We start from the raw sequence: 27,497 nt of genomic DNA, 5'->3' as shown, positions 1-27,497 counted from the left end.
GATCACCCAAAGGCAGTCCAGACCACAACTATGTCACAAGCACAATGCAAGAACTAGAAGTGCACACACAGCAGAACTCAAGTAGGCGAGCACACCCTCAGATCACACATCCAGCCACATGTATAGCAGGCAGATATGTAGCATATTGTTAAGGGATTAAACATTTCATAAAACATTCTAGAAAACATTTACCCATTTTACAGTTAGAGAACACTGAGGCTTAAACTAGTCCCAAAGCTGATGAATGAATCTATGGCCGAGAATTCAAATGTATCTATTTATTCATCATTAATTTTATTTATTTATTACATTTATATCCCGCCTTTTTTTCCTCTGTAAGGAACCCAAGGCTGTGTACACAATCCTCCTCCTCCTCACAACAACAACCCTGTGAGGTGGGTTGGGCTGAGAGTCTGTTGTAGCAGCCATATCGGGGGTCAGACTAAGTAGCCTCATGCAGTCTCATGCTTCATGTTCTTGCTGAGCTCTTTCTCCCTTGAATATATTGTTGTAAGCTGACGAGACACAGGAATTCCTTATCTTGTCAAAGGTCATACAATTGTATATCTTGTTCTCTGCTGTTCTCTTCTGTTCTCTCCTTATCATGGCTACCCTATAACCCAGTTCTTGTATTATAAACAATAGTGCTAAGAGAAGAAATGTTGAGGATTGCAACCCCATGCGGGAGGGGGAGGAGGAGCCATTTCATATATGTCACAATGTCTATAAAACCAATGTGCTAATGTAAATCGGGGCTTCTGGCTCTTTGGAAACGATTCCAGCCTTAAGCCCGCGCGTTAAATAAAGAATCTCTTTTTCCTTCACTCCGTGGTCTCTCTGACTCTGGGTTCTGCAACATAAATGGTGCCGTGACTCGGATGTGGCAGGCTCTGAGCCAGACAGGTGGCAGTTGCCTGCTCTTGATCGCCGCACCAGGAGGACGAGCTCGGCACATGCCTCCCTTTCTTGGCGCCACCGACCTTTTTGTCGAGTGAATGGGAGAAAGCCTGCACCGGGATCGCCCAAACGGCAGCGAGCAGCAAGAGAACCTTGGGAAGCGGAGGAAGGAACTTGAGCCCTGCCTGTATCGCAGCTGCAATTGAGTTGAAACCCACATTGGAAGCCTTCAGGAGAAAGGCAAGTATATGGGAAAAAGAGGGCCCCGCCTTTAGGGAGAAAGGCCACTGGGCAGAAAAAAAGAGGGCCCCGCCTTATGAAGAAGGTCAGTGTTGGTGGTATACGTATACAAAAGAACCTACTCCTTGCGGGTAGAAGGGGGGCCTGATCACACCCCCGAGTGGGCGCCAGTACCTAGCACGCCAGTACTCAGTAGGAAGCTGAGGAAGCTGGGGAAGCCGTTTTCCGCTCTGGTAAAAAGTGGGAAAAGTGGGTGGCAGGGACATATGGATGTAGTGGAGAGATTGATGATTGTGTGAGTGGCTACTGCGGTTTCTGAAGCATACCGTTGACCGTCCGGGTGCCCAGGCCAGTAGCAAAGTGCGTGGTGTGAAAAATCCTCTTGTGTCGGCCAGTGAGACCCCTTACTCACTGACCAATTCCCATTCCCTAATTGTGTCTGTCTTCAATTTAGGAGGGAGGCTATGGGTGGTGGGGGAAGCAAACCTTGCACCCCCTTGAGATGTATGTCAAACAAAGAAGGAAAAAGGTTTTTTTAAAAAAGATTCAGAATAAAGAGAGAAAACAGCAAAAAGCTCAAGGTCGAGCTGAGAGGAAAAAAAAACAAGATCTGAGGCTGTTAATTAGAAAAATGTTGCAGGACAGTCTGGCTTTTAACAAAGCGTGGGAGCGTGAGAGTGTAAGGCCGAAAAAGTAGCTGTTAGCCTAGCGCGCCGAGAGAGGGGGGGCAGGAAAATTGCCCACAACGTTCTGAGTTGTGCAACATCATCACCTCGCCTAATTGAGATAAAATCCCTAAGAAATGGAAACTGAAAATGAAGACCCAGAAGATGAAGGCAAAATAGAAAATAAAGGTGAAGAATCAGCCCCCAGAGCACAGGCTAGACCCCTCTTCGAGTGAAAAGTGTGCCATAAGACTGTCCCAAAGCAGAATGAAGCGGAAAGACCACGTTGAAGATCTCTGTCAAGGTAACCGTGTTTAGCTTTGAACTGTGTTAAAATTGCATAGAGCCTGTAGCTACTGACCATCAGCTATATGATTTCTGAAGAGCGTAACCATTAAGCTTTTGCCGTGGGATTCCCTGCAATGAAGAAATCTCACTGATTTGAGTGTCCAGTGTTACACTGCCTAAGTGTGTGTGCTAAAGAGACCGAGAAACCAGACAGCATGTTCCTGGCCAAGCCAAAATCATGCTACTGCCATGCTCCTGGAAGCTGCAATAAACTGTGTAAGCTGGGAGACCCAACCTGATTGAGAAGAAAAGAAGATATTGGAGCAACTGTCTTGAAAAACAATGAGATCTGTGTAGCTGGCTGGCTGACGCTGTCAGTGATGTTACAACTTTAAATTAAGACTGTTTTCCTGTTTGAGACCCCAGCGAAGAAAGCTGAACCCGAGTTATTTGTTGCCCGTGCCAAAGCAAGAATTTAGCTGCCCTGTACCTCATCGTGTCCTGTTTTAAGCTTGGGATTTACAAATACAAACAAACTGAGAAGCTTGCCTTTGAAGTCCTGCAAATCACCCCACTGCCTCCCCGAAGATTAATGGCTGCCTGAAAAATGCAAGTATAAAGCGATGCCCATCACCCCCCAGCGTCCTGAGTTTCGGCACTCAGTGTTTCAGTGCTTTCGTGTACCAGGTTAGAAGAGAAAAAAAAAAAGAGTAAGTTTTTAAAATGTCTGTGAGAGAACCTGACAGAAGTAAAATAAAATTTACAGAGGAGTTGCCCAAGTTAAAGCATCATGGCTAGAGAGCTGAGCTGTGCCGCTCTGTTTAAACAGAAGCCTTGCTAAAAAGTTAAAGGCCCTTGTCTGTCAGAAGGGGTGTAGGGCCACACTTCCCCTTTTTAAACTGATGCAAAAGTGGAGAGCCTTTGCTGGAAACATCGCATCTTCATTGCCCAGAGCCTTCTCTGTTTGCCTCCATCAATGTCTGGGCTTTTTAGAGACACTCTGCACATGAACTAAAATTTTAAATTGTCACAAACTTGCCATGGACAGTGCTGTGAAGCTTTTGATAAACTTGAACTCTCATCGCTGTGGACCATGTGTCTATGTTTGTAGTCAGCTCAGTGTACAGCAGGCTAAGTTTGATTTATAACTTTTAAATTTCCTTCTGCTAAAACTCATGCAGCATAGAGTTGCTGATGCAAAAATGGTGACCTAGAACTCTTTGTGTGTGTGGGTATGCCCGTCCCTTGATTTTAATGAGCCCTGAGCTTTCAGCCAGAAGAGCAGTATAATTGCTGGATCTGCTCCATCATGCCTTACCATGCAAGAAGTGTTTTCCATTCATTGTGTTAAATTGCAGAAAAAGTTTGTTGTGTATATTTTATGATTTCTTAAATATCATAAAATATATGTGATATTTGCAGATTAGTGTTAGTTGCAACTCCAAATGATACTAAGTGTGGTTCCCAATGGATGACGAAGAAAAAAGACAAAAGCAAGTAAAAAAGAAGGAATAGAGAAAGTAGCAGACAGATAGAGAAGAGAGAAAAAGAAAAGGCAAAAGGCAAAGAAAAAACATTTGTAAAAAAGAAGCGTGGCCATAGTTGCCCCCAGGGTAAATTAAAAGCAGCTGATTGTGCCTGGAGCTTATTACCTGGGGTAAAGTAGCCACAATAATGTAATAGTTCTTTAAGATAAAGAAAATGTAACTAGAAGGAGAAGAAGAGCCTATCCCAAATGTGTGTCATTGGGACTAGTGTAAGGCAGAAAGGTTTAAGTAAGTTTAACTTGAAAAAGACAAATAAAGAGACAAGGCTGGTGCATGGAGCAGAAAGTTTTATATAAAAAGTTTGAAACATGATCTGCAATACAGGCAGATCAGCAAAGAAAAAGAAAGCAAAAGAAAGAGAAAAAATTTGTCTTCCCATACTAATAAATAAAAAGTGTTATCAAGCACTTTGGGAAGCGAAGTTGTTTACAGGAAGCTGTGCCTGAGAACCAAGCACTTCTAGCCTATGCTGAAAATGCTTGCTAGTGTTGTGCTGCCTCATGGGTAACATGTATAGTATAAAAACCCATTTAGTGCAATAGCTCGTGGTTCAGAGAAGCTGTCTGATCCAAAAATTAAGTACGCCTGTGTGCTGTAAGTTACCCAATAAAGTCTCCTTGTAAGTAACCCCCCCCTGCTGGAATCCCAAAACACAAGTGCGGCTAGAGCGCCTCACCCAGTATCAAACCCTGCTGTTAAAAGCCATGAAAGCAGGTATGAAGAAGTCAGTTAATATGACCAAAGTGTCTAAAGTGCTGCAAGGTGCCACCGAGGCCCCAGAGCGTACTTGGAGCGTCTTTCAAATGCCTATCGCCAGTATACCCCCCTCCCTCGACCCAGAGGCCCAAGAAGACGTAAACGAAAAAAGAAAAGAAGAAGACCCGGCAGAGGCAGAAGATTCTTAAAAAAGAACCAGTGTGCCCAGTGTAGACAAGATGGACATTAGTGGCATGAATGCCCAAATAAAATAAATCAAATACACAAAGGAAAAAAACAAAGGGGCCAGAATGGGCGAAGAGAGAGACAGCTTGAGAGGGGCCGTGACATTGACTGTGAGGGGCAGTGACATTGACTTCATAATTGACACTGGAGCAGCATCAAAAGCAAGCAACAAGAAGTCCAAACACTGAGCAAAGGTCTTCAAGCCCAGCGTCGCTTTGTCTTAAAAAAATAAGCCATTCCCATCACAGAAGTTCATCCTTTCCAACCAAGAGTTAAAGTATGAGTTAAAGAGGGAAAAATAACCCTTTGACTCCCAGATGGAAAGAACTCAGAACTGTCATACTTTCCACCCCCGCAGCTATGAAAGCAGCTAGAGTTAAACCCTAGATACATTGGACACGAGTTAAGAGAGCGAGAGGGGGAGAGTAGACTGTAAACAGAAATCCTGAAAATCCTTTAAAAATCATTCTGAAAAAGCAGTAAGAAGACTCAGGCTAGACCTTACTGTGGACACACCGGGAAACTGTCCCCCTGCGTACGGTCAGACCTGCAACTGGAGAATTGAAGAAGGGGACTAGACCCTACTGCAGCTTGCCAGGTGAATAGCTGCCCAGCGTACGGTCAGATCCCAAAGAAGATCAAACATGCGTGTTGTAGTGTTAGTAGTGTTGCATTGTGTTTCCTTAATAAGGTGCAAAAAGGGGGGTCTGCCCCTGGAAAAAGAAGTTTGTCCCAGTGATTTGCTGATAATTACTGGCTTCACCTGGCTAACATCACGAGAGTAAAACATTTTTGTTTGCCAAGAGGTATACCTGCAAACAGGCTTATTAGCTCTTGTCTAATACCTGTCTGTAGACATCCTGGGAAAATTCAAAAAGATACCATGTTAAGAGTTTATGGTGTAAGTTTAACTTATTCCCAAAATGCTAATTGGGGCGTGGTTGCAAAGATCCTACCCCCTACAGAGTTCACTCTACGCACCCCCATCATTGCTGAAACAAATGCTACGTGTGCACGAATGCTTAATTGTCAAAAATTTTCCAGAAAATATAAAGCTATCCCTGGCCCCCTTCCACTGTAATAAAATTCAAAACATATCTTTTAATGATGCCCACATACTTTTGCCTCATGGATAGTTTTAGACATGTAATTCCCGCACTTGGTCATTCATTCCTGCCAACTTGTCTGATAACCACCCATGTTGCCTCAGCCGCCAATTGAACTGGTGCCAATTCTTCCCCTGTAGCCCGAGAAAATCCGTCAACGGCAGCCTCGAGCACTCCAACTAACTAAAAATTGTAATAGTCATGTGCAGTTATATTCTGACTTAGAAAAATTGGCCTTAGCAATGTCACTAGTTGGGGTTCCAGGTTTAGCCTTGGCTAATGGTCTAAAGAACAACTGGTTAGCTTGCAGCTTAGCCAAAAGCATAAATGCCACCTCACGAGCATTGTCATTGTTAAATAAAAAGTTGCGTGATCTAAGAGGTGCAGTTCTAGAAAATAGAGCTGGTATAGATTACCTCTTCCTTCTTCATCATTTAAGTTGTGAGACACACCAAAAGCTCTGTTGTTTTAACTTAACTGATAATGGCAATGCTGTAAATAAACAGATCAACAAGCTGCACAATATAGTAGCTAACAAAACAATAAGACAAAACAATTAGCTCAATTAGTTAACCCCTTGGCTTCCAGATCTTAGCTGGCTTAAAAGCATTGTTCATCCTAATTCTACCAGTATTGTTCATAAAAGTTCTGTTATGTCTCAGCTAGTAAAACTGCTGCCCTCTACGCTCTAATAGCCCAACAAGAGGCTAAGTAATATGTATGTCACAAAAAGCTTTGTATGGTTATCAGAAATGCTATAATTGTAATGAAATTATGCATTTAAGGGGGGAATGTAGCAGCCATATCGGGGGTCAGACTAAGTAGCCTCATGCAGTCTCATGCTTCATGTTCTTGCTGAGCTCTTTCTCCCTTGAATATATTGTTGTAAGCTGACGAGACACAGGAATTCCTTATCTTGTCAAAGGTCATACAATTGTATATCTTGTTCTCTGCTGTTCTCTTCTGTTCTCTCCTTATCATGGCTACCCTATAACCCAGTTCTTGTATTATAAACAATAGTGCTAAGAGAAGAAATGTTGAGGATTGCAACCCCATGCGGGAGGGGGAGGAGGAGCCATTTCATATATGTCACAATGTCTATAAAACCAATGTGCTAATGTAAATCGGGGCTTCTGGCTCTTTGGAAACGATTCCAGCCTTAAGCCCGCGCGTTAAATAAAGAATCTCTTTTTCCTTCACTCCGTGGTCTCTCTGACTCTGGGTTCTGCAACACTGTGACTGGCCCAAAGCCACCCAGTGAGCTTCCATTGCTGAGTGGGGACTAGAACCCGGATCTCCCGATTTATTTATGAATTAGCACTATTTCTATACTGCTTCTCATTTACACAGATCCAAAGGTGGTTTACCAAAGGATACAATAATTACAATACAATAAATAGGGCCATGTTAGAGACTGATTCAAAGACAGCTCATGTCTTGGGGAAAGCCAAAGTAAAAAGAAACATTTTCAAATTTAACACCTAAAACACGCCAAAGTTGAGGCCTGGTGTGCCTCAGATCATCCCACAGAGTGGATGCCACCACAGAGAAGTCCTATCTCCGTGTCACTGCTAAATGGAAATCCATAGGGATGGACAACTGGGCCTGCTCTGTAGATCATTGTGGCCTGGGAAGCTGGTATAGGGAGAGCCGTTCTTTGAGATAACCTAGTCTCGAGTAGTATAGGGCTTTGTGTACTAATTTGTTGTTGTTCAGTCGTTCAGTCGTGTCCGACTCTTCATGACCCCATGGACCATAGCACGCCAGGCCTTCCTGTCCTCTGCTCTCTCCTGGAGTGTGCTCAAGTTCCTATTCATTGCATCAGTGATGCTATCTAGCCATCTCATCCTCTGCTGTCCCCTTCTCCTTTTGCCTTTGATCTTTCCCAGCATCAGGGTCTTTTCCAGGGAGCTTTCTCTTCGCATTAGGTGGCCAAAATATTTGAGCTTCAGCTTCAGTATCTGTCCTTCCAATGAGCACTCAGGGTTGATTTCCAACACCTTAAACCTAGCTCAGTAGCAGATTGAAAGTCAGTGTAGATCCTTTAGCACAGGCCTAATATGTGTGTGGTAAGGCACCCTAGTCAATCATGAGCTGCAGCTTCTGAACCAGCCCTAAGGGCTGCCCCACATAGAGCACATAACAGTAGTCCAGTCTCGAGGTTACCAAAGCGTGGGTCACAATGGCCAGGCTATCCTTGGCCAGGAACGGGTGCAGGTGGCATGCCAACCTAAGGTGAGAGCAGGTGCTCCTGGCCATGGAGGACACTTGGGCCTCTAACATCAGCAATGCATCCAAGAACACCCCCAAAATGCAAACCTGTTCCTTCATGGGGAGTGCAACCCCATCCAGAGCCGCTAATAAGTACAATCAATGCAAGGCAGCGCAATCATTGAAGTGACCCTGTGACATATACTACAGGTCAAATCAGACAGATGCAGCATTTGGTAATAAAATTAAGTTAATATAGATATAGGTATAGATATAGATATTGATATAGATATAGATGTAGATTATATATCATTACGCCTGTATTGTTGCATATATGACAGCCTTATGGCTGCCATTTGCACAGGACTTAATTACCAGAAGAAGAGTCGCCATTTTAAAAGGAAATGGCGACCCCCTCATAGAGGGCGATGGGTGTGGGCACTCCCCACGGGTCCAGATAAGGAGCAGGGGGCTCATGCTGCTGGGTGGGTGGGGGCAGGGGGGCGCATGGGAGGGGGTGCGTGGTGCGGTGGTGGCAGCAGGGGGCATATGGCTCAGAAGCAGGGGGGGCAATTCAGATGTTCGAATCTTGCTTCGGATCCAGAGTGCAAAGTGAGTCAGACCTGGGCCGAATCAGCCCAAGGCGGGCCAGGGCCAACCTGGAAGCTCCTAATCGGCTTCTGAAGCAGGTAGAGGGGTCCCTGCAAAGCCCTAATATTTATCCATTTTACAGATGGGGAAGACTGAGAATGAGAGATGGCTTGCCCAAGCAAGGGGCGGCTTGTGGATTTCATTAAGGGCCCCCTGCCTTCTATGACACAAGCTGGGGTAGAAGGTGGGTCCGCGGCCAGTTTAAGTTGCAGCATGCCAGGAAAGTAGACAGTAGAGGGAGAGTCTGGAATATTGTGTAGGAGATGTGTCTTGCTGCAGCCAGTTTGTTAGGCAATTCCTTCAGGGATGCGACACAGAGCAATAAAAGACATTAGGCTAACACCTGTTCTTTTGCACAGCCACTCCCCTACACCAATTATAGTTCTCAGAGTCTCCCCTCCTTGCCTGCAGGACCTTTTCGTCCATATTTCCATTTCAGTAATGGCTGATCGTTGCTGAGCTTGTACTTGAATGACTCGAGGGCTTTCCTGTGGGGAAACACGAGCAACGGCGAGTTGGAGGCACTGTCTGTAGAGCCTGTAAGTTTCTCTTCCTGCATTGACCAGAGATTTTCCCCTGAGATTGCATTCGAGCCACTTAATCATTTTGGTGCTGCAGCCAATCTCCCAGGCTGGCCTTTTATGATGAGATTGCCGCTCACTTATATCATGGCTCAACATCAGCATTGACGTTATTTATGTATTTATGTATTTATTTATTTCATTTCTATACCGCCCAATAGCCAAAGCTCTCTGGGCGGTTCACAAAAATTAAAACCACAAAGTGCAGCACAAAACAATACAAAATAAGGACAAGCAAAGGGCTGGATGTGCCCGATCTCATCTGATCTCGGAAGCTAAGCAGGGTCAGCCCTGGTTAGCACTTGGATGGGAATCAGGCTTCCTGCATTGAGCAGGGGGTTGCACTCATGGTCTTGTAGGCCCCTTCCAACCCTATGATTCCATGATTCTATGAAAGCTTAAAACCACAGTACAACAGTACAATCAGAATAAAACCTAGCAGCAACACAGAGATTTAAAATACAGATTTAAAACACCAAAGCTAAAAGACTTGGAAGCTAAAATACTGGGAGAATAAAAAGGTCTTCACCTGGCGTTGGAAGGAGTATAACATAGGTGCCTGGGAACCCTCTCTGGGGAACTCATTCCACAGCCACGAGGCCACAGCAGAAAAGGCCCTCCTCCTGGTAGCCACTGACTCACTTCCTTTGGCGAGGGCTCCTGGAGAAGGACCGCTGAGGATGATCTTAGGGTCCAGGCAGGCACATATGGGAGGAGGCGACCCTTCAGACACTATAGTTTTCCAGGTGATGGTGAGCTGCACAACCTCAACCGGCATTGTGAGCATCACAATTGTCAATGCATGCTGGTTCCCAACCTGTGGCTAGCCAGGAGTGCACATACCACTTTCAGCAGGTGTTGACAGATGCTCAGAAAGCCCCTTTTAAACCAGAGTCTTCCGTACAACATGTTGCCAGCTGGCACTGGGCTCAGTGCCAGTGGAACTATCTGAGTGCACCCAAGTTTTGTGTGAATTGGCCCCAAGACTGTTTCACCAGGACAAACCATGGAGGAGGATTCAGCTGTGTAGGCAGCCAAGGCTTTCCCTGGGAACTGTTGACACTCTCCCTAAGGGAGAACATTCCAAACTTCTACAGCTGTTACTTTCTCTTGTTTGGCGTGGTAGAGTTGTCCACAGCTGGATCTGTTGCCCCCGTCTTCATAAGAAATAGTTACATCACAGCAACCTGCTTCCTTTGGCTGACACTGTCCTGTTGTCTTTCTTAGCTGCCACACGGAAATCTGCATTTATAATAAGAAGGTGGAACACGAGCAAGATCTCCTAAAGGGCCACAAAGGAGCATTTAGACCCAACTCAAAAGCCAGTTACTGCTAATAGCTGCTTCCAGTCCACAAAAGGAAGAATGCCCTTTCATGCATTTGGAAGGAGAAAAAGTCAACCTCTGCTTTAAGACATTCTTTAAAGTGAAAGGTACAATCATAGAATCATAGAATCATAGAATGGTAGGGTTTGAAGGAGCCTACAAGGCCATCCCCCTGCTCAGTGCAGGAATCCAAGTCAGAATCCAGGTAACATCACTTTGGGCATGCCTTCAGCATTCTGAACCTTCTTTCCACCTCACTGTTGTAGTGCAGTTCTCTGAGAAGAGAAGAAGACTGAGGGGAGACAGGATAGCGCTCTTCAGGTACTTGAAAGGGTGTCACAGAGAGGAAGGCCAGGATCTCTTCTCCATCATCCCAGAGAGCAGGACACGGAATAATGGGCTCAAGTTATAGGAAGCCAGATTCCAGCTGAACATCAGGAGAAACATCCTGACTGTAAGAGCAAGACGACAATGGAACCAATGACCTGGGGAGGTGGGGGGCTCTCCCACGCTGGAGGCGTTCAAGGGAAGGCTGGACAGCCGTCTGTCAGGGATGCTCTGACTTGGATTCCTGCATTGAGCAGGCGGTCGGACTCGATGGCCTAGTAGGCCCCTTCCAACCCTACTCTTCTATGATTCTATGAGATGCCGGGATTGTGTGTGCTAGGTCAGGTGATTCTTTTCAACCTGGGATGGGATGGAGGGTTTCTCTTTCTCTTAACTGATTGTCAGGGCTACTTTTCACGCTGGGCTGCATCCGGACTTAGTCACGCTTAGAGCAGACCCATTGAAATCAATGGGGCTTCAATATGGGCCCAACTCATGATGTTTTTCGATGTACACCTATGATGTTTCAAGCATGCACCTACATAGGTGTGAATGAGGGACCAAACTAGGCTCAGCATGCACTGCAGGCACAGATGCATTTTACATGCAGTTTTTTTAAATTATGTAAACAGCAGCTGTGAGGATTGGGAAGAATCAGCAGCAGAACCAGGGACCAAGGGGGAATAGAAGGGGAGTTAAGCCACTTTGAGATATTTTAAAATATGGTCAGTGGTATATGAATCCACTGAATAAAATGAATTTATTCAATAAATAAATAATTGGAAGGGAACCCTCTGCTGATGCCAAGGGGAATGTCTCTTAATATGCAAATAGGAGCTTTGGAACAGTGGAGGTTGGTGGCCCCAATGCTGGTGGGATGGTGAATCCGCTCCAGGTTTCAGTTAGAACCAGTCAGCACCTTGGAGAGCTCCTTTAGAATTCTGACTGGTTCTGGCTGAGACCCAGAGTGGATTCACTGCTCCATCGGCATCAGAGCCACCAGCTTCCACTGCTTCGGAGTGGAGATTTTTGTCAGGATCATGGCAGAGAGAGAGAGAAAGTTAAATAACACTCCCACACCACTCCCAAAGTCCTGGAGTTGCTCAGGCTTGAAACCAAAATAAAAAAAGGAACAGCCCCACCAATGGAATTCCCAATGTGTTTTGACATGGGTCTTTTCCAAGGGAATTACAAACTCTTAGAGACTTTTCTGGAGGATTCCCTCCCCCTTGTTGTTTTTGTTGTTTATTCACTTAGCCAGTTCCTACTCTTCGTAACATCATGGACCAGCCCACGCCAGAGCTTCCTGTCGGCCATCGCCACCCCCAGCTCCCCCAAGGCCGAGTCCGTCACCTCCAGAATATCATCCATCCACCTTGCCCTTGGTCGGCCCCTCTTCCTTTTGCCTTCCACTTTCCCTAGCATCAGCATCTTCTCCAGGGCATCCCGTCTTCTCATTATGTGGCCAAAGTACTCAGTTTTGCCTTTAATTTGTAAGGACCTTCTTAATTTGTAAGGGCCTTCTTAATTTGTAAGGGCCTTTGTAAGGGCCTTCTTTGGGAGAAGTAAGGGAGAGGGAATCCTCCAGAAAAGTTTATAAGGATGCAATCCTATGCAGGTTTTGACAGAAAAAAGTCCTACAACTCCCAGCATTCCCCAGCCAGCATGGGAGTTTTAGGACTTTTCTCTGTCTAAGCATGCATAGGATTGCACCTTAAGAATTTGTAACTCCGTCGATAAAGACCCATGTCGAAACGCATTGGGAATTCCATTGGTGCAGCTGTTCCTTTTTTGATTTTGGTTTCCAGCCTTATAGCTGTTTTTTTTTCCCTGATCCTTGTTGATACTATTGCTCAGGCTCCCCTGTGGCTGCTAAAACGTGCATGTAGTGTGTTCAATTACTTGGTCCTGAGGTGCACACATATTGGTAAGTACATGTGTCATATAGGTATACTAGTCAGGGAACAAATCAGTCCTAGATCTCTGGGCACCTGAATTTGCCCCCAGGGAATGTGAAAAATGCTCCTAGACAGAAAGAGAAGACAGGTGATTTTAACCCTGTGAATGATGACTGACTGAAGGGAATATGAAATCTTCAACTTTTTTTCCTACCCAGACAGGATTAGAACTAGTGCTGGGTGGAAGTTTTCAGCAGATATTTTCCTAGCAATCTCAAGGGGTGGACTGGCATGAAATGGTGTTAAGAAAAGGGGAACAATTGTGGGGAACAGGGGCAGTCTTACTTGGAGTTGGAAGAGGGTTTTGGGGTGGGGGGTTAGGGGCAGACATCTTTTCCAAAAATATCTCAGGGAATGATGGCATGTTAAGACATAGTGATGGCATCATTCCCATTGGGCCATTCTATGGGAAATAGGAATGCCACTGGACTGCAAAGTGCAACTCTATCGTAGGACAGCTTTTTTTGTTAAAAAAAGAAAAAGGAGAAAGAGCTCTATTGTGAGAGAGCTCACTCTTCCACCCCGCCCTTCTCATGGTAAGCACCCCATTGCACAGAAAATTGGTCAGTTTCCATCCACCACCAAAAAAGTGGCCCAAAGTTTCCCCTTCCTGTAAATGGTCCGATGAAAGGGGAAGGTTTTCAGCCCAGAACAAAGATTTGATGGTTAGCAATGACAAATCTTGATAAAATAGTTAAGAGCAGAGACATCACACTGACAACAAAGGTCTGCATAGTTAAAGCAATGGTATTCCCTGTAGTAACTGCGAGAGCTGGACCATAAGGAAGGCTGAGCAAAGGAAGATAGATGCTTTTGAACTGTGGTGCTGGAGGAAAATTCTGAGAGTGCCTTGGACTGCAAGAAGATCAAACCAGTCCATCCTCCAGGAAATAAAGCCAGACTGCTCACTTGAGGGAATGATATTAGAGGCAAGTACTTTGGCCACATCATGAGAAGACAGGATACCTTGGAGAAGACGCTGCTGCTAGGGAAAGTGGAAGGCAAAAGGAAGAGGGGCCGACCAAGGGCAAGGTGGATGGATGATATTCTGGAGGTGACGGACTCGGCCTTGGGGGAGCTGGGGGTGGCGTCGGCTGACAGGAAGCTCTGGCGTGGGCTGGTCCATGAAGTCATGAAGAGTCGGAAGCGACTGAACGAGTGAGCAACAAAATGGAAAATGCCTACTTGGTTCATTTTTGCCATTTAAACAACAACAATGGGATAATCATGATGACTGATTCGTGCTTTTGCTGGGCAAGGTGGGTGGGTTGTGGGGGCAAGGGTCATAACTGAAGCGGAAATTGAATCCTTGCATGAAGAACTTCCCAAATTTGCCATCTCGTAATTAGGGCTTTTAAAAGGCTGAAGTTCGCATCCTGCAGCCCAAACTGGAATATCGAGAGAAACTGGAATATTATTCATAAAACTGGCATGGAACCCCAAAATACATCAAATGGAAATTGAAATGCAGCATTTGAATCTCAGGTTCTTTATCTTGGAAATCCAGACAGCCCTGATTATATGAATGAGAATTCCCCCCAGAGGTATAGTGTCAACATCTTCTTCAGGATGTCCCAGGTGTTTCCATAGCATGAGTTGTGCAGTTATCAATTACAGCCTCCTTCGACAGAGAGGAATGGGAGATAATGCAAAATCTAGATAGTAAGTAATTCAAAAAAGTGAAAGATACATAGAAAGAAGAAGGAGGGACAGGCATAAAGAGAAGGAGAAAACCAGAGTGCTTGTTAATACTGAAAAGCATCTGGCTGGCTGCTGCAGGAAATGAAGGGTTGGATCCAGATTTACTCATACTTAGAGTAGCTCCACTGAAATAACCAGGACTTGTTAATCATGACTAACTTGTCCCATTGATTTCAATGGGTCTTTTCTAAGGATGGGTGTATTTGAAGTATGAATAAATCTGGATCCAGTCCCAAATGCTGGATTAGAGAGATGTTGGTCTGATGCAGTAAGGCAATTTTATGAGGAACAATGAGAGAAAGGAGGAAGATGGCCTGAGAGCAAAGGATGGATATGGAGAGAAAATGAACAATGTTAAAAGGAAATGGAGGGGGTGATACTTACTCAAGGCTACACTGATGTTAAGCTAAACTGAAAGAGACACAGAAGCCCTCTCAGATGTGCAGCCTGCTCACATGAAGGCTAAAAGTGGGGAGGGATATGGGAGTGCATCCCAATCCCGCCTCCAACACCCCTGTCCTCTCAGGTTCTGACCTTCCCCTGTTGAGGGGAAAGATCTGAAGAGAGCTTCCAATCATGTTCTCTTGAACATGAGGAGAAGCCTTCACGTGATCAGGAACCCTGCCGTGCAGATTGCCTAGAGGCATTGCTTCTCCTTCTGCTCAAGGAGAACACGGGAACACAGGGAGGTTGGGGCCTGAGTGGCCAGAGACCCTGGTCAGGGTTTGCATTTCCCCTCCCCACTTTTAGCCCTCACATGAGCAGGCTGAACACCTGCATAGGGCTACAGTAAAATGGGTAGGTCACAGTTCTTCTCTACAAACATGAGGACTAGAGGTTTGCTTTAAAAACAATGAGAGGCTCGATTCTTAGGGTTTGGCATCTGGATCTGTACAAGAAGCCACATAGTGGCATGAATGTGGCCAGGTGTATTTCTAGAAACCCTGCCCTTATGTCTAGGATAACAACAGCAAGCTTCAGTTACGGGGAGTCTTTTGCATGGTTGGGTCCAGTAACGAGACATGGGCCTGCAGGCAGGCTTGGGACCAGGAATACTGGAGCAGTTGGCAATCAGGTGGACAGGATGAACTTGGGCCATGCTAACAAAATAGGAAGACAAACACAAAGCTGGCAATAATCAAAAGAGAAGGATTTCCCTGTGAGGTCCAGTAATGTGTTCCCTTACAAAACTCTTCACCGGCTTGCGATGCCAGCAGCCTCTTCCCGCTTCCCTTTCATGGGATGTTTTGGGATGAGCCATTATGCTGGGATCAATACCTGAATGGTATGGGCTTTATTTAGGGTTTGATTTGGTGCTCTGGTTGTGCCAAGAAGCCAGGCAAACCTAAGCAGGATCGAAGGATGAGCCCTGATACCTGGGCCAGCATTTTTCTCCTGACCCATAGCTTGGCTCTGAATATGGAAAGGAGAAAAATAATTGTCTTATAAAATAACAGTCAAAATAAAATCAAGATGAAATCAAAATAAAATCTCTTTAATGATGGAGGAAGAATGCTGTGTTGCAATAAACTGTAATTATTTCTTCCCTATTTATATTTTAGGACAGTGTGGTTTTATTATGCTTTCTTGTAAAGGTGTCAATAGGGAGCAAAGCGGATGATTCATGGGACACTGCTGCTGATGGTACTTTTGGAAGAAAGGTGCTGACTTGGGGAAATGCCTTCCTCGTCTAACTGAGATTTCTGGAGGCATGTTTGCCTCAGGGACAATTTTTCTTGGCAGAGGCAGCCAGACAGGCCTGCCTTACAGATGATGAGGAAGACAAAATGACACCCTTACGGCAACACCCACACAGCAGAAGGTATAAATAGAGACCTGTGTGGATACCAGAATGGTCAGTCTATTCCTTTTGTCTCAAGGTCTGCATCTTTGCCTCTTTCTTGGGGTGTGGTCTTGCTTTTGAAACTCTTCCACTATGAGCTGCAAACAGACTTGTACCACCACAGTGTACACCAAAGGGAGAAGCACCAGTGGTAGCTGTGTTAGCGGAGGTGGTGGAATAAGGGTTGGCCCAGGAGTCTCTCCTGCCATGGGTGGAGCTCGATGCGGAATGTCTGGGAGGAGCTTCTGTGGTGGCGTGAGTTATCATGGGGGCCTGACGGGAGGAAGTTGCATTGATGGGGGCTTTGGAGGAGGGGCTACAGGGGGTGGCTTTGTGGGGGCTCCCGGTGGTGGGCTCGGTGCTGGCTGTGCCCGCTTTGTCGGTGGTGGTCTTGGTGGTGGATTTGGCATTTGCAGTGAGGCGCCCTTGCTTTCCTGTGACGAGAAGATGACCATGCAGAACCTCAATGACCGCTTGGCCTCTTACCTGGACAAAGTACGGTGCCTGGAGGAGGAAAATGCTGAACTTGAGTGCAAAATTAGAGAGTGGTATGACCGGCAAGGCTCACTCTATGACCCAAAGGATTATGGCTGTTACTACCAACAGATTGAAGAGCTTAAAAACCAGGTAGGAAAATGGTTCATCTATAACGTAGAGCTGGATTAACAATCACACTAAGTATTCTGCTGACAAGGGCTCTACGTTCTGCAATTCAGTTTAGGGATACTTCTGGGGATCTTTGCATTCACTAATTACTTTTTGGCTTTGTATGAAAACAACCACCAGCCTGGAGTTCCATCCTGCCTACCTAATAATGATGGTATCTGCAAACTATGAGCTGGATTACATCGCTTGATCTCAGCAGGAGTGGGAAAGGAAGGGGGAAGGGGAACCTAGTTAGGTGATGGTCCTGTCTTTGGATAGAGAATTGGACGTGGGCACAAATTTTCCCTTGAAGTTGATTTTTTTTCAGTTGGGGGCAGGGAGGTCTTGAGTTATTAGAAAAGAAAATGCTATAATCTAAAATAATTAAAATAAAATAAAAAGAACATATTATTAGAAGAACGGATACTTACGATATAGATGGATGGAGAGAGAAAGAGAGAGAGAGTAAGCAAATAAATACATGCTGTCTTCACTGGTGATGCTACTTTTGCAGTAGTGAAAGTGACATAAACAGGACTATGAACATGGAATGAGATTTGGGGAAGATGGGAGCTCAGGCACAGATTTGGGTTTGGGATGGCTGTCTAGATTCATGGGTGCAGAGAGTCACAGGGTGAGAAAAGGTAGGTAAATCCAGTACAATCCAACTAGTTGGGGATGACTTTGAAAATGAATCAAACCATTTGGGGTTGGAAAGAAAAATCAAGAACTGAAAGTTAGCGTGTGATGCTGTGTGCCTCAAGAAGAACCTGGTGGCAAAGCTCCAATGGCATTTCCCCCCCCCCTGCAGATTATTTGTGCCACTGTGGATAACAGCAAGCTTGTCCTGGATATTGATAATAACCGGATGACTGCAGATGACTTCAGACTCAAGTGAGTCCCTCTTGAGTTATACAAAATAGTAAAAACACTCTTTCATTTGTCTCCTCCTCAGTTCATCAACACGTGGCTCTCAAAGGGCCTGCAAGCAAGCAGCCTAGTCCACAGCAGAGCTCTAAAAAGAAGGGAGAAGTCTCCTTTTGCATACAAAGAGAAATTTGCCAGAAATGTATAGGGGCCTGAGTAGGTGCGGACAATTCATCCTTTTTCTTGTCTGTGTTGCAGGTATGAGACCGAGCTGGCCCTTTGCCAGAATGTGGAAAGTGACATCAATGGCTTACGTCAAGTCCTGGATGAACTGACTCTTTTCAGGTCTGACTTGGAGGCACAGCTTGAATCCCTCCGGGAAGAGCTATGTTGCCTCAAGAAAAATCACGAAGAGGTGAGTCCCCCACCCCAGACCCTTACAAAGGGAAGGGTGTACAAAAGGAGGGTGTCTCTCTCCCTGCTGCCCCACGCTTCTAAGAGAACGGCACTGAAAAAGCTCCCTTCCTTCTGATTTAACAGTGGTCACATCGACCTTAACCGGAATTTCCTTTGCAGGAAGTAAACTGTCTGAAGAACCAGGCAACTGGGGATGTTAGTGTGGAAGTGAATTCTTGTCCGGGGCCAGACCTGAAGAAGGTCCTGGAAGAAATGCGATGTCAGTACGAAACCATGATTGAGAACAACCGCCGAGAAGTTGAACACTGGTATGAATGTAAGGTAAGTTAGATGTTGTAACCAGCCAGGTATTGTAGGAAAAAGCAATAAATCACTCATGCACGTATCATAGGATCGCCTCCTCCCATATGTGCCTGCCCGGACCTTAAGATCATCATCAGCAGCCCTTCTCCGTGAGCCCCTGCCAAAGGAAGTGAGGCGGGTGGCTACTAGGAGGAGGGCTTTTTCTGTTGTGGCACCCCGGCTCTGGAATGAGCTCCCTAGTGAGGTTCGCCTGGCGCCTACATTGTACTCCTTTCGGCGCCAGGTGAAGACCTTTTTATTTTCCCAGGCATTTTAGCTTTCTAAATTTTTATCTTTGCTGTTTTAAATCTGTATTTTAAACTCCTGTACTGCTGCTAGGTTTTATTGTGGTTGTATTGTTATATTGTGGTTTTAATGTTCTATATATTTTAAATTGTTTTATTGTGTGTTGTTTGGTTTTAGTTTTTGTGAACCGCCCAGAGAGCTTCGGCTATTGGGCGGTATAGAAATAAATAAATAAATAAATAAATAAATAGAAGATAACAATTTGGGTGGCTACTTGCGCATGGCCAAAAAAGTGGACACAGATTTGTATATGCATATATTTATACGCGTGTGTGTGCGCGCGCGCACACACACACACACACACACAGAGAAATAATAATTGAAACAGAAATACGGTACATTTCCCCATAGTGGGGAAAACTGTGACCAGGAGACCTCTGTGCTTTGTTCAGTCCGCTGTCCTGGTGGATGGGCAACTTCAAGGCCCCATCCTGCCCTCCCTTCTGATGGTCCTCTATCTGTATACTGGATGTGGCCTGGGCAGCCCTTCAAATAAAGTACTGTTGAATAAAGCCCTGTGGCCACATTATTAGCAATTGGCAGCTCTGAGCCAAATCTGGACCTATAAGGGAAGCAGATTGACTCTCTCCCCCCTCTCCGTTTTGAGAAGAAAGTTGTGTGTGTGTGTGTGTGTGTGTGTGTGTGTGTAGGATAAGTACATATGTTAGAAGTATCAATTTCAGTTGGCTACAACATCCACTAAAAGTGGATTATACAAAAGCAAACCAAATATCCATCTATCTATCTATCTATATCTCCATTCGTGAGTGGTGCTTTATTTATTTATTTACATTTATATCCCACCTTTCTTCCATTGTGGAACTCAAGGTGGCTACCTGTGGTTCCCAGTGGTCTCCCCTCCAACCACTGACCAGACCCAGACCTGCTCAGCTTCAGCTCGGTGGTTGCCTCATGTGCCTTCAGACTGCCCTGGAACCTTATATGCCCCCCTTTCATATGTTGATAGCATTGTTAGTTCCTCAATCCATTGCATTATAGGAAATGAGCAGTTCACTCATTTTGTGACCTGCCTGAGCCAACAGCTTGGCCTCCCAGCACACGCCCATTCAAAATGCCCTGCCAGCAAAACTGCATATATTATAGGCAAAGGGAAGCAGTTTTCCTTATGTAATAAGTCCTGTGCTTGATATATTTGCAGAACTGTTTTCTGCATTGTGAGTCCTTGGTGTAACTCTTGCTCATTCAAGGCTGGGAAAGGTTTTGCTACATGCCAATATCTCTACCACTGAGAAACCTGGGTGTTAGATTGGTATCCCAGTAGAAAGCACTGGTGAAGACCGACCTGGAGTACCGTGTCTTGCCTTGGTGATGCAGGTGAATTCAGGCTGGAAGTGGTGCAAAGAAGAGCAGATAATAATAGTAATGAGCCTGCCTTGTAAGCAGAGATGAAAGATCTTGGCCTGTTCTTTTTAGGACAGAAGGAAGTTGAGAAGGGAATGCTATAGTACTGTACAAATAGAGTTAACTCAGATAAAGGAGGAAAATATTCGGGCTAGTGAATATCATGGGTTCCTGGAGCAATGGCTAACATTGATATTTTAAGGATGCAATCCTATGCAGGTTTTGACAGAAAAAAAGCCCTACAACTCCCAGCATTCCCCAGCCAGCACTGCTGGGAGTTGTAGGACTTTTTTCCCATCTAAGCATGCATAGGATTGTGCCCTAAGGAAGTTAGAATGGAAATCAGAAGTTGCTGACTAATAGAACAGAAAAGCTATGGAATCTTCCTGGAACAGATATTTTGCTTCATGGCATACCCTCAGTTTTTATTGTTGTTTTGTTTAGAGATGGCGGAGAATTCTGCCACAGACTTCAATGAGGCCGGATTCTTAGAATCCGCCCCCCCCCCAGAGTCTGTGGTGGAACAGAGCACTCACCTCTGCCACCCCATGAAGTTTGCGCCGGCCGAATCCTACCTGCCACCGCCGGGTCTGGGTCCGTCCTCTGCCAGACTGTAGACACAAATGGCATCTGGCATAGTGGATGCCATTTGTGCCCCTGCTCTTTGCTGTGATAGGCTATGTAAATCTTTACGTAGCCTATCGCGCAAGGGAACAGTGATGCAAATACGCCATTTGCGTCCCTGTTCCTTTGCGCGATAGGCTACGTAAAGATTTACGTAGCCTATCACAGCAAAGAGGAGGGACACAAATGGCGTCCGCTACGCCAGACGCCATTTGTGTCCGCAATCCAGCAGTCCGGCAGTGGACAGACCCGGCTGGGGAGGATTACGGGGGGGAGGAATGGATTGCCTCCCCCCCCACGGACCCCCCGGTGGACTCAGGTAGGTGGGGTTTGTACATCCCTATTTTTGTTATTAACGGTTTATTGGATTTATCTTTGCAGTACAACTCAAACAATAAACATCTTCCCAATCCTGTCCCCCCCTCTCCTCCATCCTTCCTTCTAGCCCCCCCCCCCCCATCTGCATATCATCCTGTATTTAGTGAGGGGAGCTATTGTGAATATGAGTAAAATAATTAAAGGAAGACTGTTTTTTTTTTTTTTAAACAGATTTAACCTAAATCTACCCTTGCAATTCATTGCTCCTTGACATGCCTTTAGTGGACAATGCAAACAATTGCAGTCTCCCTTCTTCTTGATATCTCTTAAAAGCCCGTGGCAAGCCTCAAACTCATCATGACATCAACACAACAATTTCCTCAGTGAGACCTAAAATCAACCCCTGCCCCAATAACCTTCCACCCTTGCTTTTTGCTGTCTTTTCAGATGGAGGAAGTGAATCGGGAGGTCTGTAGCAGCAGCAAAGAGGTCGATGATTGCAAAAACCAAGTTGTTGACTTGAAACGTCAGCTGCAAACCTTGGAAATTGACTTGCAGGCTCAGCTTAGCCTGGTAAGCATATATCTCTACAGTCATACAGCTTGGGCCCAATAAACCTCGCCTTCCCACCTTTTTCCTAAGAGTGTCTGAGCTAGCCCACTAACAATGCCACACACATACCAAGTTCATATATCAAGGCATCATAAACTGCTGTTCTTCATAGCTTTTCCACAGCTATGGAACTCTGGAAGATTCGTGCTTTGAGGTAGCTGTGAAGCTCCAGATGGTCTCAGTGCACACATGAAATGCGCCACTCACTTTCAGCTGCCTGGAAAATCCCACAAACGTAACCTACAGGGACTTTTGATGGCATAAAGGGAAAGATACTCAGGACAGGTTACCCACCTATTTGGTTGCTGGCTGCACTCATCAGGAAATACCATCCTGGTGTCACCCAAGATTTTGGCAATTCAGTCCATCATGGCTTGGAATAGACCCTTTAGTGTTGCAGCGTCCACTCTCTGGAACTCCCTACCACAATAAATTGGACAGGCACCAACCCTTCTGTGTTTTTGGTACCTACTGAAAAAACATACTTTTTCCAACAAGCATTCCCAGGAAAGTAACCTTGTCCACTGTATACAGTAATATTATACAGTATGTAATTATGATCTTATACTGTTTTGTTTGACACATCGCTCAGAAGTTTCTGTTAATGTAAGCAATACATAAATATCATTAAATAAATAAAAGTGGATGCAGATGGGAAGAAAAGAGGTACAGCCAAAATGAGGGAATTTGCAACATGGCCAGAGTGATGGAGGACAACTGTGGTGAGAACAAGAAGGAGATCCAGACTTATTCTGTGGAATTACCTGTAGTTACTCCTAAGAACTGCCTCAGAGAGTATTTTCCCACCCCCCACTCCCCAAAAGCACATTAGTTATGAGCTCCTGGGAAGGTCTGGCTCCAGCATCCATCTACTTGGTAAGATCTAGCATGGAGCAGAGCAGAGCCTCCTTCATAATAGCCCCACTGTAATAGAACTCCTTTCCCAAAGCATGTGTAGGATGTATTCTTGAAATTTTCAGCACCATTTTTCAGTTCTTCACATTTTGGGTTTTTCAGAGGGACACACTGCAAGGCTCTTTGGCTGAGACTGAATGTCGCTACAACAACCACTTGGCTGAGATACAGAACCAGATCTCCTGTGTGGAGCAGCAGCTGGCAGACCTGAGAGCAGAGATGGAGTGCCAGAATCGGGAATATAGAGAGCTCTTGGATGTCAAGTGTCGCCTGGAGCAGGAGATCCAGACGTACCGCTGCCTGCTAGAAGGAGGACAGCATGACGTTGTGTAGGTGGACCACAAGTATCTTAAAAATCTTGCATTTTCCCTACAGCCCCCTATCATTGCTGAGAGGCCTCATGCCTCCTATTGGAAGACGCTGTGGGACAGTTTTGCTTAATTCACCAGTACTTCGAATTGTGTTGAATTGAATTCAGCATGATGGTTTTTTTGTTTTTACCTCAATGTCTGGCGGGCCACTCTGGGAAAAAGGAGACGGGACTAAATTGGCCTGTGGCCTGGCCCAGCAGGGCTATTCTTATGGATCTGCCACAGCTGCGTCCTGCCCCTGTTCCTCCATCTGTTCCCCGCCATTGTACAACATAAAACATGACTGATCACTTGAGATACTGTTAGTGTATCTTAGGCCACAATCCTATGCAAGTTTAGACAGAAAAAAGTCCTACAACTCCCAGCGTGCACCAGCCAGCTAAGCTGGCTGAGGCATGCTGGGAATAGTAGGCCTTGTTTCTTTCTAAACTTTTATAGGATGTGGCTTTCAGTGCCTTTTTGATGTCACTCAATGACCCTTTCCTCCCCTCTCCAACAGTGGCCAGAGCAGTTGCAGTTCTGGAGGAGGAATTTGCAAGCAAACAGCAGGAGGCGGGATTAGAACCACCCACACTTTCACGACTTCGTCTTCTCAATGCCAGCCTTGCCAGTCGAATGTAAAAGGTAAGCGGGAATTACTGTGTTTCTGTCCTAAAAATGGGATAGCACATCACTGGCTTTCTTCACTCAGAGCTTTTATCCTGAAATTGAGATGGCTCCCTCATGGAAGTTTGAGGGGTCTTTACATGATGCCGTGAACCTCCTGGGCGTCTCCTGCACTATATATGCCCTTTGTTCCATTTTTAAATAGATCGCAGATCATGAGCTATCAGATTACCCAGTTGTGTTCCACTCGAGTTCCCTCCATGAAAAGAGGAAAAGCGGCAAAAGGAGAAGCGAGATCAATGAAAGAGAATGGAAGACTAAGATACGGGGAGAAGGAGAGGGAGAAGGAAGCACGTGAAAAGGGAGTTGTTGTGATCCTGCATTTAAAACGGAAGCAGAAAGCCCAATTTGAAATGCAGGATTTTAGGCTGGTGTAGAGATGCCCATTAAACATACCCCCCCCCTTGCTTCCAGTGTAGAAGATGGAAAAGGGGTCTTTCTTGAAAGAGGAAAGATGGCATCTGGAAGAGGAGCAGCTAAAGTGCCTAAACCTGCAGGATGTTTGAATGGCCAAAAGACATCAGCTCCGCAGCGTGCCCTGGGCAATTCTTGTTTCATCCCTACAGCCTTCATTTTGGGTTCATAATGTTTTTATTCTTATGTCAAGCCTGATTCCGTTAGTCTCGGAGCAGTTTCCTTTTTTATACCTCCTCCTTTGTGCAAATGCCTTCTGCGCTGGGTTGAATCCAGACTAAGTCTGTAATGCTATGCACACTGACCTGAGGCTGAGTAACTCCCACTGAACTCACTGGGACTTATTTTTCAGTAGACATGCATAAGATTGCACTATAAGGGCGCAATCCTATGGCCCCTGGTCAGTGGCTAGATGGCCATAGGATAGGTCGGTTCCTGGGAACCAACTTCGGAGCCTGCACTCTGAGGCCAGTTCCCCGATTACTGTCCTCCACCCCCTCCTGCGCTGCCTCGTAGGCAGCGTGGATTGGCTCCGTGCTTGTAAGAGCAGCATGAGTAGCAAAAACAGGGTGTTCCTGGGGGCAGGCTGGAGCAGGGAGGGCAGAAATGCCTTTCTGATGCTTCCTATGCATTGTCCGGCTTCTGCCAACCCCCCGCTCTGACTTCCTGCTGCTAGACAGCCAAAATTGGCTGTCTAGCCACGAATGCAGGGCGGCTGAAGCACAGAGGGGAAGATCCCTTCTGCACTGCTCCTGCCCTGCATTGGATAGGTGGTTGCCTCTGAGTTCGGAGGCTATCCCAATAGGATTGTGCTCTAAGTTAGTTTTACTCATTTCCCTTTGAAATCAATAGAACATAAGATAGTAATGACTAACTTTTCACATTGATTTCAATGGGACCTAAATGCAGTTAATTGAGACTGTAATCCCATACATTCATCTCAACTGGACTTAGATGTGCATAGCACTTGCTATGAATCTGGATGTGTTGTTGTTGTTGTTATTATTATTTACATTTCTATACCGCCCCATAGCTGAAGCTCTCTGGGCAGTTTACAGAGATTAAAATATTAAAATACAATATAGAAAGTTGAACATGCATTTACATAAAACACACAGACGATATATACAAAGACAACATATAACTGAAAACAACTTTGAACAGTTAGTCATAACCAAAGACAGATCCAGGGCCAATTAAAAACTCATCATGTGCTGTCAAATGCCTTAGTTCTTTATCCCACCCTCTCTCATCTTCTTTATGTTTTAGGGTATATTGATAAGGTATTTTAATTATTATAGGTTTAAATCTACCATTTAACAAATGAAGAAATCTCCTTGCGAGTGCCCTCTGGCTCTTTTTGCTTCATACTTGGGGGTTTTCTCCCAGGCTCTCTGGCAGGTTACTTCCTCAGCAGCCTCAAGGTTAAGGAAAAGGAGGTCCCATCCAGTAGCCTGGAATATTATTTCCTTTTCCATAAGTGAAGCTTTCTCTCTCTCTCTTTTTCTCCCTCCAGGGTACAGCAGATAGACTTGGAAGGAAAGCAGCATCTTCCACAGACACAGACATCGCAGCTCTGTTCTGTAAGCTTTCGGGGCTCACATCCATAAGAGGAATCTCCCTTCTAGCTACTGCACGCTATTGATACCAACTATCTATCGCCAGCTGCCTCCAGTCTCATCATATTACTCACTTCTATAAAGCTTGGGGTATTTCCACTGCTGTGTGTGTTAGTTGCCTGGCATCCTGGGGTTGGTCTTGGGTGCTCTGCCGAAAATGGGACTTTAATAAAACTCTGCTTCTGCCTGATGCAAACAAAACCTGTGTCTCTGCCTCATGAACTTATGGCTGGTCACTGGGAGTTATCTCTGCCGTCCTTTCAGACCCAGGTTCCCATATGACTGGTTCCTAAAACTGCTAGATTTTGAAAATTCCAAACCCTGGAAGGATGGCACTAATTTTCTGTTTTGTTTCCGCTAAAAGCGGAAAAGAGCTGGAGTTAAAAACAGAATATTCGTACTGGACAGGCCTGGCGAGAGCGGCAGGCACGCTTGGGCGGCTGTCGGGTGCCTCATTGCTGTAGCAGGGTCCACCAGCACTGAGGCCCTCCCTGGGCCCTTGTGCCCAATGAGCTGCCATTTTAAATTTCCCACAATGCTTCAGTGTGACTGTGGCATTCCTCCCTTCTCCTAGTGAGAATTCCCCTTCTCTAAGGCCTTTCTCACCCGAGCAGGAACCCCCTTCTTTCTCACACACTGGGTTTCACTGCCACCACAACCTTTAAAGCTTAGGTCCAGCCCTTTACTCAGTCCTCTGCCAGCGAGAACACACAGGCTTTACTTATAACCTTGTACTGTTCCCTTTATACCTTCCCCTTATGTAGACAAGAGCAGAAGGCATAGGATTTATAAACAAAGAAAGCTTTATTGATTACAGTAATAAGCTGTTGAATAATAAACAGGTAACTCTTAATGGCTTTATCAATAGATGTTCTCTCATAAACTGTTCTCTTGATCACACTCTCAAACAATCACTTCACAAATCCCCACAGACCTCTCTCTCTCTCTCTCTCTCTCTCAGTTCTCAATCCTAAAATCTTAAGCCTATCAAATCATATCCAGGTCTCTATCCTATCTCATCACAAATCTGAACTCTAAACCATCCCTCAAGTCTATCTCATCCCTGTCCCTGATCTTATTCCTCACTATCTCTATCTGACTCGCTCAACACAGAACACAGTTTTATATAGCACGCATGCACACACACACTTCACACACCCCCTTCACTCACTCAGCCAATCATCACACATATGGAAATCCACCATTCTTCCTGTTGCACACCTTGCTTTCACACCAGAGATTAGGGATGTACGAATCCCTTACCTGGTTCTGGTCGGGGCATCCGCTGGGGGTGGAGGAGGCGATCCGTCCCCCCCCTGGAATCCTCAACGGCGGGGGGAGGCAATCCGGTCCTCCCACTGGGAATCCTCCCTGGCCAGCTCCGCTCCACGGCGGCTCCGCGGAGCCACCGGCCAGGGCTGCCTGCAGCCGGAGTTCCGTAGGGGCCACCATTTGCATCCTGCAAAGCTGCCATGATAGGCTACATAAGTATTTACATAGCCTATCATGGCAAGCAAAACAAAAAACAACCCCCCCAGCGTATGCAAATGGCAGCGGCTATGGCAGCCGCCAGTTGCGTTCCCTATTTTTCACCATTTTAGCCTACGTAAATACTTACATAGGCTATTACAGCAAAAAAAAGGGGGAATGCAAATAGTGTAGTGGGCGCTATTTGCGTTCCTTTTTTTCCCGCTGTAATAGTTTATGTAAATATTTACGTAGGCTAAAAAGGCGAAA

At 45.5% G+C, this 27,497-nt stretch overlaps 1 protein-coding gene across 8 annotated transcripts; it reads left to right on the top strand.

Moving 5' to 3' along the window:
- The first annotated feature begins 424 nt into the window (after window positions 1-424).
- On the top strand, window positions 425-26,598 carry LOC146341043 (keratin, type I cytoskeletal 14-like). Of its 8 annotated transcripts, none has more exons than XM_084804634.1 (11): window positions 425-2,800; window positions 8,959-9,086; window positions 10,356-10,560; window positions 16,730-16,909; window positions 17,739-17,821; window positions 18,053-18,209; window positions 18,371-18,532; window positions 21,611-21,736; window positions 22,793-23,019; window positions 23,561-23,685; window positions 25,658-26,598. In XM_084804634.1, exons 4-11 carry the CDS (start codon window positions 16,730-16,732, stop codon window positions 25,669-25,671), a joined length of 1,074 nt encoding a protein of 357 aa, XP_084660760.1. In that variant the 5' UTR covers window positions 425-2,800; window positions 8,959-9,086; window positions 10,356-10,560; the 3' UTR covers window positions 25,672-26,598. The 8 variants fall into 8 exon arrangements, with proteins under 8 accessions (XP_084660760.1, XP_084660753.1, XP_084660758.1 ...); XM_084804627.1 differs by having other exon boundaries at window positions 13,499-16,909; XM_084804632.1 differs by lacking the exon at window positions 8,959-9,086 and having other exon boundaries at window positions 425-2,106; window positions 13,499-16,909.
- The last annotated feature ends 899 nt before the right edge of the window (window positions 26,599-27,497 follow it).

The sequence above is a fragment of the Heloderma suspectum genome, chromosome 6 (genome assembly GCF_057233095.1).
Source record: "Heloderma suspectum isolate Gila_16-S chromosome 6, 16-S_ref, whole genome shotgun sequence".
In the NCBI taxonomy this organism is placed as follows: Eukaryota; Metazoa; Chordata; class Lepidosauria; order Squamata; family Helodermatidae; genus Heloderma; species Heloderma suspectum.
Note: the sequence above shows the minus strand (reverse complement) of the source record. Positions and strands in the feature narration are given on the sequence as shown.

Excerpts from the sequence above, each read along its gene's own strand:
- LOC146341043 (XM_084804633.1), top strand. The coding sequence starts at position 16,376 with ATGAGCTGCAAACAGACTTGTACCACCACAGTGTACACCAAAGGGAGA. Across the intron at positions 17,822-18,052 it reads GCAGATGACTTCAGACTCAA|GTATGAGACCGAGCTGGCCC; the intron begins GTGAGTCCCTCT and ends TCTGTGTTGCAG. Across the intron at positions 21,737-22,792 it reads TGCAGGCTCAGCTTAGCCTG|AGGGACACACTGCAAGGCTC; the intron begins GTAAGCATATAT and ends TGGGTTTTTCAG.